This window comes from Microtus pennsylvanicus, chromosome 3, assembly GCF_037038515.1.
Source record: "Microtus pennsylvanicus isolate mMicPen1 chromosome 3, mMicPen1.hap1, whole genome shotgun sequence".
In the NCBI taxonomy this organism is placed as follows: Eukaryota; Metazoa; Chordata; class Mammalia; order Rodentia; family Cricetidae; genus Microtus; species Microtus pennsylvanicus.
In genome coordinates this window covers 66,561,453-66,577,025 of record NC_134581.1, presented here as the reverse complement: position 1 = coordinate 66,577,025, position 15,573 = coordinate 66,561,453, and the positions used below count along the sequence as shown (strand labels likewise).

Here is a 15,573-nt window from a genome sequence, read left to right as displayed (position 1 = left end):
AGAGGGGAAAACATAATCACAATGCATTCTATTTAAAAATCCATTTTCAGTAAAAAATAAATAAATTTTAAAAATAGTCAAAAAAGTGGCAGCTTGTTATAAGCCAGCTATATTCACATAATGAAACCTTTCTTAAATGTTTAGCATAAGCAAGGTGTGGTGACACATGCATATAATTCTGGCACCTGGGGTGGGGTAGAGGCAAGAGCAGCAATGGGTAGGTGACAACTGTCTCAAAAAAATTTTTGTCAGTTTAAAATTTTAAAATCTAAAAGTACTTCAGTTACTTTTAACACCCTCATTTTAACAGTGCAATTAGTCTCCCATGATAAGTCAAGATAATAGGCCCCCTTCCCTCAAGACAGCTACATAATTCCTCTCTGCAGACAAGTTATTACATGGAACTTCCGCAGACCCAAACAACTTCAAAATGCAGGATGTAGATCACTGTAATCTCTAGATCTTCATTGAGGAGGTAGGAGATGCAGATTTTGAGAAGGAGATGTACCAGGGGGGGACAACTCAGACTGACAGACTTGCAAGATGGAGATAAGAGGTCAGGAGCCAAGAAACATAGATGACCTCTAAAAGCTCACAGAGGCCAGGAAAGGGGCTCTATTTGGAGTTTCTATAGGAAAGGGGCCATCCAACACTTGAGTCTCCTCAGCTCTAAAGTGTGAATGATAGTGTTACCTTCTTGTTAGGATTGTTGGAAAGTAGCCGGGCGGTGGTGGCGCACGCCTTTAATCCCAGCACTCGGGAGGCAGAGGCAGGCGGATCTCTGTGAGTTCGAGGCCAGCCTGGTCTACAAGAGCTAGTGCCAGGACAGGCTCCAAAGCTGCAGAGAAACCCTGTCTCGAAAAACCAAAAAAAAAAAAAAAGGATTGTTGGAAAGATTAAATGAGTAACTATATGTGAAACACTCAGAACCAGGGCAGATACACAGTGACCAGTAGATGAGAGCTTGCTGTCACTATTTTTGAAGCTAGCAACATAACTCGCAGGCTCAATTTAGTCCTGTACACCACTGTTCAGACATATATGTCTGTAGAAGAATGGGCAAATCAATAAATTCAAGGAGCTGCCTACATGAAAGTCAACTTAGTTTCAAATACTGTGATGGCCTTTTCTTGCCAGTTATTACATACTAGATGTACCTATTTATGTGGTTCCCAGACATATACCTTGAGGGTTGAAACTATTTCTATTCCTATTCATTTTAATATAGTCCTCAATAGAAATATCCATATTCAGCCTAATTGGCCTCTCTGCTGGTGTAATACACTTCTAGTGCCATATTTCAAGCAGTCAGTTGCATAGCCCCTTAAATACCTACTCTTCTATCTTAAACTGTAGCTCTTTTATTAGTAATTTCTCCTTTGGTTTTTTGAGACAGCGTCTCTTGTGACTCAGGTTGCTCCAGAACTCTCTATGTAACCAAGGATTGCCTGAACATCCCGATCCTCCTCCTCCACTGCCCAAGTGCTGGAATTACAAGCTTGTGCCACCAAACCTAGCTATTAGCAATTTCTCTTCTTCAATTAAATTAAAATTGTCTTAAAGGCAAGCATTGCAACTCTTCTGTGTCCTCTCCACATCAAGAGGTACACAGACACTCAAAAACAGCACTTGCTGTCCAAAGTTGACTCACTTATTTACTTATTTATTTACTGGGGGAGGTTCCAGAGCATAGGGCAGTGCATGAATGGAGAGCAGAGGACGATTTGGGGGAGGTAGGTTCTCTCCTTCCACTCTGCTTTTGAGGCAAGGTCTGTTTTTGCTGTTGTGCTGTACAGGCAAGCTTCTAGCTGATTCTCCTGTCTGCTTCCTATCTCACCACAGAAATGCTAGGATTCCAGATACAAGCCTCCACACGGAATCTGGGGCTCTAGCTCAGGCTGCTGGGCTTACAGGGCTAGTCATTTTACTCACTGAGGTATCTCCTCAGACCAAGATTTGGTATTCAACACCAGAAACATTTTAGAACAGTATTTCATAAAGAGATATGTCCTTATCAGTAAATGGAAAATTCAATGTTCAAATCTAAATATTAAGTAAGACATATGACTTCTAATCTCCTATATAACTACTGGAATGAGGCACTTCTACAATTGAGAGATAATATATTCTAAACCACAGAATATGTTTGAGCAAGTCAGGCTTGGAAATACTCAAATTTTCTAATATAAGCAGTTAGGTAAAGGTGGCTTAAAACCTTTTTTGAGCAAACCAAGACTTAAAATACCCAAACTAGGGCTGGAGAGATGGCTCAACAATTAAGAGCAATGGCTGCCCTTCCAGAGGACCCAAATTTGGTTCCCAGCACCCATATTTGATAGATCACAACTCTCTATAACTTCAGCTCCAGGGGATCTGAGACCCCCTGTGGGCATCTGTTGTACATACATGGCATATACACTGAATCATAAAAGTACCCATAAATACACATTTTAAAAAACTTTGTTTAAAAAAAATCTTTTTAAAAAAAATCAAACTATAAAGAAAATCAATCATTTTAGAAAACTGGTGTAGGAAGTCCTTCTGTCTTTGTGCTGTTTTCATTGGTTAATAAAGAAACTGCTTTGGGCCCTGGATAGGGCAGAACTTAGGTGGGGGGGGGGATTAAATGTATTGCTGGGAGGAGGAGAGCAAAGTCAGAGAGAGACTCCATGGATCCATGGGAGACAGACACTGGGAATTTTACCCAGTAAGCCACTGCCACATGGTGATACACAGATTAATAAAAATGGGTTAAATTAAGATGCAAGAATTAGCCAATAAGAAACTAGAGCTAATGGGCCAAACAGTGATTTAATTAATACAGTTTCTGTGTGGTTATTTCGGGGCTAAGCTAGCAGGGCAGCCAGGACAAACAAGCAGGCCCTCCCTGCAAAAGAAAACTAATGAGATACTTGTTTCTTTATATGTTAAATGTATTGGGGCGCAGCATATCCATATAAGTTCTAATTTATATACCTTAGAAACCAGATAAAGATGTGTGTGTGTGTGTGTCTGTGTGTGTGTGTGTGTGTCATACGTAGACAAAAGCATTCCCATTCTCCAAACACTAATAAACAATGGTTTTTGTTTTCAGTTTGTTTTTGAGACAGGGTTTCTCTGTGTAGCCCTGGCTGTTCTGGAACTCACTCTGTAGACTAGGCTTGGCCTCAAAACTACCTCTGCCTCCTGAGTGCTGGGATTAAAGGCATGCACCACAAACAACGGTTTTAGACAGACTAAAAAATGAGACTTAATAGCTTAGAAAAAGATTTGAAAATTCTTACTGAGGCCTCTGGGTCTGACAGTTCATCTAATAATTTTCTTGCATCTACCACTGCTTGATAGAGTCTCAGATTTTTGCCATCAGATGCAACAAAGCAAGCACTTGCAGAATTGCAGTATGTTCCTGAGGGAAAAAAAACGAAGTGTTTAAGTTATAGTGTATATTTATTTTTATTATTGATTAAAGTATAAGAAACAAGTAATTACACTTTTCTTTCTACGTATAACTATCATCTAGAATCATAATCAAAAGGATACAATTTATGGGTATAAGCTTATTAACAAAATTAAAAAATATGAAAAGAAAACTTTAAAATTATAAAGATAAGCCTATACCAACATTCTGACAACCTATTGAAAACTATCTAGGGCTGGAGAGACGGTTCAGCAGTTAGGAGCACTAGCTATTCTGAAGGGTTGATTCCCACCACCAGCACAGTGGCTCACAACTGTCTGGAACTCCTGTCCCAGGGCTCTATACCCTCTTCTGATTTCTCAGGGCACCATGATACACAGACTTACATGGAGGCAAAACAGTAATACACATAATTTTTTTTAAAAAACTTAACAATGACAAATATAAATCATTTTGTGAATCAGACATGGTGATAATATCAGCACATGGGAGGCAGAAGGATCTCAATGTCTGAGGCCAACATTGTCTATAACACGTTGCAAGCTATGATATTTCAAAATAAAAATAAGAAAAAAGATGTTGCTCATAACAAATAATAATTTAAACTTTATTCATTTTACAATCAAATTAATAAACACTTACCAAGACAATAACTAGGGATAAGAGTCGGAAGCCATGCCACATTAGAGAAGGCTGAGGTATGTAAAGAGTTAATTCGAGCCAATTCTGACACTCCTCCAGTGTATGACAAAGGGCCTATGGGGTCTACACGCCACAGAATAAGTTCACTGTAGATTGCATTCGGGTCATGAAAGGTACGAGTCGCTGCATTTCTAAGAGGCTGTTTCGATGACTCCTTGGTGTGTTTTACAGGATCTATTAATCTATTTACTTGACAGTCTGATTCAGGAGTCAGCAGAGCATTATGATGGGAGGATGTCAGCAACAGGGGTAAGACCGAATGGCAAGCCAAGTCATTGAGGTGGAACCGGTGACCACAGTATCGGAATTTATGGGATACAGTCAGAACCGTAGTAAAAGCTGACTTGTCAGCAAAAGTGACTGCCCACTGATTCAAAGACCCATCTATGTGTTTAGAGACCATCATCACTGTGGGTGCTAAAATGTTCATGTCTGTACCGTGTAATCTGGAGTGTGGCTGTGACCCATGAGAACTATCTACAGACATCGGCTCTTGGTGTGGTGGAGTATGGTGTGAATCTTTTGTAGCTTTTACACAGGCATACATCATGATGTTTTTACTAAGAGAGTTTGCATCCCCAGAGGGAAATGCAACAGGAATCCGAGAGGAAAAAGAAACCTGTTAAACACAAACATATGATTCATTATAAGGAGTTTGCCTTCTCTCAAAAATATTTTCTAAACACACTTTTATTTTCAGAATGCCAAATCCCCATTTCCTAGCAAAAGAATCAAGTTTGACCTCTGTATAGCTGAATTCCTTTCTTCTACTTATGTACTAGATCACTATTCATAGCCCAATACAAGATGAAAAATAAAGTTTCAAATACATTGCTGATAGCTTATGTATCAAAATAACCATATCATGTATTTAAGTTATAATAAAACTAAGAAAGAGAATGCATAAAAACAGTTTAATTTGGCTTATAAAACTGAAGATGAGCACATGCTTTTAATGCCAGCACTTGGAAGGTAAAGAAAGGAAGATCATGAACTGAAGGTCATCCTCAGCTATATAGCTAGTTCAAGACCAGTCTGGCTACATGAAACCCTGTCTCGAGAGAAACAGAGAGACAGAGGCAGAGAGACAGAAACTCGAAACCTCATTTTCAAAGCAGTTTCCTTAGAAATACTAAAAAAGTATTTCTCAGAAAGTATTTGAGTAATTCAAATACTCAGTGATTCAAAAAAAAGAAAAAATTAATTTTCTTTGAGTTAACTAAATGTGTAAAATTCATAGTACTGATCCTCTTTGAAAACAAGAATATGTATTTTCTGTTTTAAAAATTACTAAAGTTTTTAGTAATTCTGAAAAATCTGTGAAGTCTATATAGCATTGTGTTATTTTAAAAATGTATTTTCATCAAGGAAATATACCTGGACTTGTCTAAATATTCCAGGGTTATATTCATCCAAGTACTTCACGTGCCACACTAGAAAGGTTCCATCTACAGGGTGTATGGTGAATAGCATGTCAGGGTTCTTATTCCACTCTGTCAGCAGTGTTTCAATCTTCCGGTCGAGCAGAACTGTAGGCAGTGGTATTGGGATGCTAGGCCCTGGGTGGGCTCTAGGACTTCCCTCTCTTTCTCCATCTTCATGCTCTGACGATCCTGTACCTGCCTCAGATTCTCTATCCAGAGATAATTCTAAATCAGAAAATATATTTGTCAGAATATAAACTAAATAATACTATAAAAATTCATTTATAAACTCAAAATTATAAAGTACCTTTCCAATTTGTGGCTGGGGAAAGTATTTTCTTGTCTGAATTGAAATTACTATATTTATTATTTTTAGATAAATGAAAATTTCATCATATTTTCATTGTTAAAATTAGCAAAACATATTTCTCATAAAACAATATGGCTTCTAAAGTACTACATTAGTCAAGGAAATATAACAAAATATATACACAGAGTTTACCTGGCATGGAAGCACAAGCTTATAACCCAACCTACTCAGGAGGCCTGAGGCAGGAGGAGCTCAAGCTCAGGGCCAGTCTGGTATGTAGGCATGCTGTGTCTCAAAATCAAATGAAACAGGCTAAGGGAGTAGCTCTTGCCTACATGAGGCCCTGGGTTTAAGTCCACATTATAAACAAAACAACAGCTAGAGTCAGGACAAGCATAGTGCCTAATCTGAGAGACAACCAGTACTGAAAACAAGAAAGAAGGGAGAATTCAAACTTAGATACCACAAAAAGTTATTTTTAATGGGGAAAAAAAAAACATAAACAGCCGGGCGGTGGTGGCGCACGCCTTTAATCCCAGCACTCGGGAGGCAGAGACAGGCGGATCTCTGTGAGTTCGAGACTAGCCTGGTCTACAAGAGCTAGTGCCAGGACAGGCTCCAAAACCACAGAGAAACCCTGTCTCGAAAAACCAAAAAAAAAAAAAAAGCCATAAACAAACAACACCAACCATGGTCTAATCTCATATGCAAGCCCCTCTCTCGTTCCTCCTGAGAGCGCTCTTCATCTTCTCTGGCTGCGTCATCACTTTCATGATCTAATTGTTTTTCAGAAAGTTTCCGCAATTGGTGCATAAATATTTCAGTGGATGACGTAAAATGAAATTCCTTGTTATTTAACCAATGAACTACAAATCCTCCATTGACATCATCAATATTAAATGAAGTGCCAACCAAAACATTTGGAATATCTGTGGAAACAAAAAAGATTAAACTTTCAATATGATGCTCCATTTCTTTAAAAACACAGCAACTGCTTATCATGATTAATCATTTGCTTATCCAGAGAAGGGGCCAAACACCACGTCAGCATGATTCCACCAGGACTTGTAACAACTTTAACTGAATTTAATGGTAACTGTAAATATTAAGAACTAATGACATTTTGACATGAAATTAAATTACAGTACTAATTTCAAAACCAAATATAGAAACACAACAACCTTAGTTGAATCCTGGTTTTGAGAAAAGGCGGTGAACTCTAAGACTTGTAAGAACTTCAAGTACTACACTGAACAGATATGGAGAGAGTGGACAACCTTGTCTTATTCCTGATTTCAGTGGGATCACTTTGAGCTTTATGCTGGTGAGGATGTAGGGTAAAGGGAACACTCCTCCATTGCTGAAGAGTGCAAACTTTTATAGCCACTTTGGAAATCAGTATGGCGATTTCTTAGAAAATTAGGAAACAATCAACCTCAAGACCCAGAATACCACTTTTGGGTATAAACCCAAAGAATGCTCAATCACACCATAAGGACATGTGCTCAACTATGTTCATAGCAGCAGTATTTGTAATAGCCAGAACCTGGAAGCAATCTAAATACCCCTCAACCAAAGAATGGATAAAGAAAATGTGGTACGTTTATACAACAGAGTGCTACACAGTGGTAAAAAATAATGACATATTGAAATTTGCAGGCAAATGGATCTAATCCACATAAACATATTGAAGGACAAAAACCATATGATCATCTCTTTAAATTCAGAAAAGGCCTCTGACAAAATCTAATATCCCTTCGTAATAAAAAGTCCTGGAGACATTAGCAATACAAGAAATATAGTTCAACATAATAAAGGCAATATATGACAAGCCCACAGCCCAGCTTAAGTGGAGAGAAATGAAAGGCATTTCCATGAAAATCCGAAACAAGATAGGCATGTCCTCTCTTTCCATACCTAGTCAATACAGCACTTATTAAAGTCTTAGCTAGAGCAATAGGACAACTGAAGGAGATCAAGGGCATACAGGTTGGAAAGGAAGAAGTCAAAAGAATAACTATTTGCAGATGATATGATATTTTATACATGAAAGGCCCTAAAAACTCCACCAGCAAACTCCTAGAGCTGATGCACTGTCAACAAAGTAGCATGATATAAAATTAATAGACAAAATCAGTTGATATCCTATATACAGATGACAGACTAAATCAGGGGAATAATACCTTTCACAATAGCTCCCCCAACTAGAAAAATATGTGAGGATAACTCTAACCAAGCAAGTGAAAGACTTGTATAGTAAGAACTTCTAGACACTGAAAAAGATATCCGAATATGGAAAGATCCCCCATGCTCATGGATCAGTAGGATTAACACAGTAAAAATGGCCATCCTACCAAAAGCAATCTTCAGATTCAATGCAATCCCCATGAAAATTCCACACTTCGGTTCCAGCACTGACCCAGGGCAAATCAGACAGGAGCTCCCATCCCTAAACCAAAAGGCTATCTCCAGTTATGATAAGCATTGAAAAGGAAAATTTAGTTTTCTCCAATGGAGTCTCACTGGGTATATAAACCACACTTAGGGGCAGCCTCAGCAGTAGAAAGCATAAATACAAAAAATGCTCAGTGGAGTTTTTGGACGTTTTTGTCTCATATTGCTTGTATGGGCATTTTTTTTTTTTTACTTTACCTGATCTTCTGCTTATGTATTATGAAATTTGATTTTGAGTTTTTATTGTTTGGAAGTTTTGTTTGTTTTTGTTTTGGGGGGACTTTTTGCTTTTTGTATGTGTGTATGTGTGTATAGGCACATTTGTGGTTTTTTCTTTGTTTTTTATTCTTTATTATTTGCATGTTTGTTTTCTAAAGAGAGAGAGGAAGGCATGAAGTTGGATGAGTAGAGAGGTGGGAAAGACCCTGGAGATGAGAGCAGGGAAACAATGATCAGAAAGTACTGTATCAAAAAATTATTTTTAATTAAAAAAGTCTTAGTAATTATGTAAGTTTAAAAAAAACAGGTAAATTTAACTTTAGTAACATATTTTATTTCTCCCAAAATACTAAATATAAAATTTCAACAAGTAGTCAATCTGAAATAAAATTATTAACAAGAAATTTCACATTTTTTATACTGTTTAGGAAATCCAGTGTGTACAGTACAGCAAGCCTCAATTCTAAACAGTCACATTTCAAGGTCACTGGGCAGCACACATCTGCAGTCACTGTTAAAGATCAGATTATAGGAACTGTATTCACTAAGTAAATCATTATACTCAGAGAATTTAACAGTAAGCATTTAAAGATGAAACCCTTTTGATAACTATGCTACAATTCACAGACCCAGAGACTAAGTAAAAAGAAAAGATGATGGGAGGAGGGGGCAGGGAAAGACACCCAGATCTCCCTAGGAGGGGAAATGGAAAGGATTTCATGAGTGGACAAGGGCAGGTAAGGATGGAAACATGAGTGGGAAGGGGGGCAGGAGGGAGAGAGTGCTAAGGGGGATTGCTAGGTGTGGGGAGTAGTTCTGGGTCAGGTGGAAGCCTGGAGCAGGGGAATCTCCCAGAAGTCTATGGGGAGGACTCCAGCTTAGATTCCTAGTAATAGTGGGTAAGTAGTCTTTATTGGCTATCTCCTGTGACCAGATTGGTGTCTGGGCCAATTGTCAGACAGGCATCATCCAGCAATTGATGGAGGCAGAAGCAGAGACCCACAGACATATATCAGGTGAAGTGCAGGAATTCTGTGGAAGAGGAGGAGAAAGGATGGTAGGAGGCAAGGGGGGGCGTCAAGGACACAGCGGGAAGGCTCACAGAATCAACTCACCTACGTTCATGGGGGCTCACAGAGACTGAATCGACAGCCAGGGGGTCTACATGAGACAGATCTAGGCCCTGTACATTTATATTACAGTTGTGTAGCCTGGTCCTCTTATTCCTAACAGCGGGAACAGGAGCTGTCTCTGACTCTTTAACTGGCTTTTTGGATCCTACTCCTGACACTGGGTCACCTTGCTCAGCCTTAATACACATGGGGAGGTGCCTAGTCTTACTGCAACTTGATATGCCATGTTTTGTTGATTCTCATAAGAAATCTGCCCTTTCCTGGATGGAGAAGGTAGAAGAAGGGATTGGGGGGTGGGAGGGATGGGAGAGAGGGACTGAAAGGGGAGAATGGGGGCCTGGGGCCATACTGTAAACTAAATAGTTTAATAATAATAATAATCCCTTTTACCCTAAAGCAACAGACCTCCAGCTGATAAGTAGAGCTGTATTTATATAAATACAGTTCTATCGGCAATGAAGTAAGAAATTTACAGCCTTTCTATATATATTTTAGACCAAATAAAACATGATGCCCTTAAATAGAAGCTCTCAAATATGCTTCTGCCAACTTAAAACCTGCTTCTATTAATTCTTAGCCTAGATAAGAGGACAGACTAAAAGAAGATACCAGGGCTAAAGAAAAATATCTTTCTACCTAAGCATAGGTAGAAAGCATATAGAAAATAAACTACACTGAGGTATGAACTATTAAATAGAGCGTATGCTAATTACCCAAGCTATCACCATTTGTGTTCCTAGGCTCAAGTAAAGCTCTAATTTCCTTGGAACCCTTTGTAGACAAAGATGTTCAAAAATACTTATGGAAATTACCCAATAAAAAATCACATAGACCTTATCTAGCGGTGGTGGCTCACTTTTAATTCCAGCATTTGGGAGGCAGAGGCAGGTAAATCTTAGTGAGTTCGATGTTAGCCTGATCTACAAAGTGAGACCCAGGACAGCCAGGACTGTTACACAAAGAAACCCAGTCTTGAAAAAAATAAAAGGAAAAAAATCATATAGACCCAACTAAAGAAAGACTACCTTTTGTTATATTCCCACTCCAAGAAGTATTTTAAAGGACAACATAAAATAAAACCAGGTTACAAAATAAACTATGTTTCAATATATTTATCTTATTTCAATATATTTATAAAAAATAACTCTTCTTCTTCGTTACCTGTGGCAGGATTGATGCTTGCTGCAATGTGAAAATGACACAGGGCATTGGCATGGTGAGAAATGTGTCTCTGGACTTCATGGGTTGCAGTCTTGTCAGGCATCAACTCGGTATGAGTTACAAGAACAGAAGATCTCCTTTGTCCTTTCCTTAAATTCTTCAAATGGTGTATTGTCTAGAACAGAAGAGTAATGACCTAACCAATGTGAACCAAAGACTTTCCACTACTCAGAATTTTAAGAGCTGGCCCCCATGGAACTGATGATTTTAAAATATGCTTTCTTAATTACAAGAAAATAATTTTGGATATATGCTCCACAATTCTTAAAAATTTGTAGTGTTTAAGGCAAAAAGTAGTTGCTGAAAAGTACTTACTCGTGCGCATAAACCATGAGTAACGGCTCCTGGTTAACAAAGACTATTTCCGTGGCACGGGAAGGTGGGGGTGCTTAAGAGTACCCTGTACTGAAATGGGACTTACTACTCAGAAGAACACAAAGTCCCTGAATCCCTTTACCAGGAGGGGCAATGCCTGCTAAAACTCACATAGAATTAGATATTGACTTAAACTACAAATGTATTATCCCCACTATAAATAGGAAAACAGGACACAAAGCAGAATGGGAGTCACTTAGAGCAGACAGGAATGCCCTTATTGCAGTGGTAGGCTATGCCCACTACTTGCTAGAGACAGAGTCCAGTGCAATACACTTCAAAGTCAGTGATCTGGCACTGAACTCTCTATCTCCCAAGCCCCTGGCATGTGGGATTTAAATTAAGTTGCAGCTATAAAGTCAAAACTCTTCACAACATACCTACTCACATGTTCCATTTTGGATGTGGGGCCACAATCATTCTTAGCGTAACTTCTTCATCACACAACCCCACTTCTTAGGCTGTAACTTACCCTACCCTCAAAACCACACTTTATAAAACTTCCCATTCTTTTCCTTTGTTCTCATAGTAAGAAAGCAACAGCATGCTGCCGATTCTTTTCTACTAAAATAATGTAGTTGATCCTCCTTCTCAGTTTTCCAACTATTATCCTTTCCTTGCAGAAAACAGTACCATTTCAGGGTATGTTCTCTAGTCTCCCTGCCGCAGAGTTGCTGAATGCTTAGACCTTCTCGCCCAAACTGCCTATCAATTTTTTAAAATAGATACTTGACATTCAATAAAGACATATTACTATTTATTTCTCTCCTAGGAACAAAGTATGTTCCTAAACCTCACATAAACCTCACGGTGAGGAGTTTCATACATGATACTGGAAATACAAAACAGTGTGCTAGCCAAGTTTAACCACTAAAGTGTCGCCTGAGTGCTGACCAACAGAATTTAAGTTAAAATGTACCTACACAACAAAATTCTACATGGTACACTTAAGATTAGGCCTTATCTTCTAAAAAAATATTTAAACATTATTAATAAGATTGTTAAAAGATAGCAAAAGCTTGTCAAATCACTGCCATATGTTTTACTAAAAAGAAATGTATGAAGCATCATAGAGGGCACAAAGACGGTCATCAGATGCTTATGTATAATTTTAAGATAAAACATGCTATATAAATATATACTAGTAAGCACTAGCTAATATTTCAATACTTTCTCCCATTAAATTTCTATATAAAACCAAAACAGAACTATTCTGACTTGCTTTAAATTCATTTAAGTTTTGGCCATTTTTTTTAAAAAGTATGATTAGTTCCCAATCATAAACAATAAACTTAGTTACTAGAGCCTGCCTGTTTCACATAAATTCAGAGTACCATGTTCGCAGCCATTAAACTACATAACACACAAGCATAACTCATAATGAAAGTGATGTGTGTAGCGTGCAGAAAACAAGCTATGAAATATGCCATGCAATATGATCTTAATCATACAAAGAAAATTTATACATATATACATGACTGTAAAAGTTGGATTATAAATTCTATTATTTCCCCCCCCCCCTTTCTTAACATAGTTTTAGATTAAGCCATCTTGGGCTGGAGAGATGGCTCAACAGTTAAAGAGTACTATCTGCTCTTCCAGAGGATCCAGATTCAATTCCCAGCACCCACATGTTGGCTCACAATCATCTGACTCCAGTTTCAGCAGATCTGAGAACTTCCTCTTCTGAATCTCCACAAGGGTACCAGACATTCACATACATTCATGCAGGCAAAACACTCATACACATAAGATATTAAGTAAATAAATATTTAGAATAAGGGTGGCTTTCTTGTACAATAAAAACAGTTGTAAGCATATTTACTATATAAAATGTCTTTGAATGCTATGTATGCTTCATTCATTCCTTTTGCACATTAGTTAATATAATAAGCAATTTCTCATAAAGATTTTGTTCTTTATCTTATTTTTTACTTCTATTCTGTTCCTTTTATATATATATATTCTATTCTGAGACAGAATCTCATGTAGTCCAGCATATTTTCTGTAAGCTGCTTTTTGTTCTTGTTATACAGTTGGGTTTTGTTTTTTATTTTTCAGACAGTCTTACTCTGGCATTAAATTTTCAATCCTGCCTCTGCCTCTCAGGTGGTGGAATTACAGGCACGCAACACAAAATCCAGGTCTACCACATAGAGCTTCTCTGCCTAACATCTTAATAAATATTCATCATTATTCCTAAGGAACAAAAATGAAATAAAAACAAAGCATTTAGAATTAATTTCAATGACTTTTACATATTTTACTAGTTAAAGCTAAGTACTCCTCCAGATTGACATTTGACCTGCAAAATGGAAACATCAGATTTGTTACTTATCTAGACTAGATGCCTAAAATCATCACTAACTATATGGAAACATCACATTTGTTACTTATCTAGACTAGATGCCTAAAATCATCACTAACTATATGGAAACATCACATTTGTTACTTATCTAGACTAGATGCCTAAAATCATCACTAACTATATGGAAACATCAGATTTGTTACTTATCTAGACTAGATGCCTAAAATCATCACTAACTATGTACAGCTTCATAACAGCACACACTGAGTAATCCCACAAGCATAAAGTAAAAATTCACTATTAACTTCACCACATGTTCATGTATACCATACTCAGCAAAACAAATTTTCAAAATGTTTTTATCACTTTACATATTATAATACCTCAAGAGCATGTTGGATTCTGTCTTTGTGTTTTCCAGCATGAGAAAGGTTGCTGGCGACGCTGGAGGTAGTGGTCTCACAAATCTGCTCACCCAAAAGACAGTCTTCTGGTAACAGCGTTTCTGCCCAGAGCCGACACACACCATCATGGCATGATGTCAGTAAGACATTACAGACAGAACCCCTAACAGCAAAGAGAAACATATAACGCTGAGCATCAATGTCATTCATGGACTAAAAGCTGTAATATTGGCTATTCATGTCTACGACTATATTAATATAAAACACTATATGAAAAAAGTAACTTGAAGGGCTTCAAGTTGTTTCCAAAGACACTGTAAGAACTGGGAAATGGCCTTGACAATTGCTGTAGCAATTTCTGCTTGACTATACAAATGCTAAAGAAAACAAGGCTCTAGAGAACATTAGCATCTTCTAAACAAATAGAAGAAAACCTAACTGCTCTAAGTTAGAGAGGGCTCATAATAAAAGTCACTAAATATAGCTATTTAGTTTATGGCAGTAGTTCCATTTCTGACATCCTGACAATTCAAAGTCATAAATAGGCAAACAAATAAGCCCCTTCTTAATGCAACTGTAAGAAGGCTATCATTACAAACTGTCAATCAAAGTTATTAACTTAAAGGTGTAACATCAAATGCCATGAATACATTAAATGCTTATTATAAAAGAACAAAGAAATCCTCTTCCCATCCTTGTTCTGCCCTCCCCCGACTTGTGCACGTGCATGCATGTGTTGTGTGTGTCTGTCTGGATGTCTGTTTCTGTTTGGGCTAGATCCAGGACCTTGGGCACAGCAGGCAAATGCTCTACAAACTAAATTATAGCCTCTTTATAAAAACTACTTATGTAAGTCGGGGCGGTGATGGCGCACGCCTTTAATCCCAGCACTCAGGAGGCAGAGGCAGGCGGATCTCTGTGAGTTTAAGGCCAGCCTGGTCTACAGAGCTAGTTCCAGGACTACTGGGAAACCCATCTCAAAAAAAAAAATTGCTTATGGAGCTGGAAAGATTACTCAGCCGTTAAAGAGTCCTTGCTTCTAGTAAAAGCAGACCAGCATTCAATCCCAGCACCCACATGGCAGTTCACAACCACCCATAACCCTGGTTCCAGGAGTTCCAATGTCTTCTGGCAGGGTGTGGTGTACATACACACATTTAGGCAAACATATATACACATAAAAAATAAATACATTTTGGGACCGAAAAAAAATGTCTTAATGGCAAAGGGCACTTGCAGCAGTACTTCCACAGACCAAGGTTCAGTCCCAACACCCAAATAATGGCTCAAAACTATTTGTAACTCCAATTCGAGGGGATCTGACACGCTCTTTGGCCTCTCCAAGCCATGTGATGTACAGACATGTGTACAGGCAAAATACACACACACATAAAATAAAAAATATTAATAACTAAGTACTTTAAAAAACTACTTACACAGAATCCAACTTAGTCAAAAGTTTAAAAATTATTTCTCAAATGTTTATAATAGATGTAAATAACTTAAAACAAACCTTTTTAAATGTAAATGTAAGCTGTCTTATTAGTTATTGTAACTACCACATATTTGTACAGAGGGCATTAAATAAAACAAAGGTTCAAAATG

General features: G+C 37.8%; 1 protein-coding gene across 4 annotated transcripts in view; it reads right to left on the bottom strand.

Moving 5' to 3' along the window:
- Window positions 1–15,573, bottom strand: part of Dmxl2 (Dmx like 2) — a 123,421-nt gene that overhangs the window by 69,024 nt on the left and 38,824 nt on the right. For all 4 annotated transcript variants that reach the window (XM_075965877.1, XM_075965880.1, XM_075965879.1 and 1 more), the window contains exons 8-13: window positions 13,948–14,131; window positions 10,822–10,996; window positions 6,544–6,783; window positions 5,498–5,769; window positions 4,061–4,739; window positions 3,285–3,406 (exon numbers count right to left, since the gene is read on the bottom strand). In XM_075965877.1, coding sequence (XP_075821992.1) covers window positions 3,285–3,406; window positions 4,061–4,739; window positions 5,498–5,769; window positions 6,544–6,783; window positions 10,822–10,996; window positions 13,948–14,131 — 1,672 coding nt within the window. The remainder of the gene's footprint in view (window positions 1–3,284; window positions 3,407–4,060; window positions 4,740–5,497; window positions 5,770–6,543; window positions 6,784–10,821; window positions 10,997–13,947; window positions 14,132–15,573) is intronic.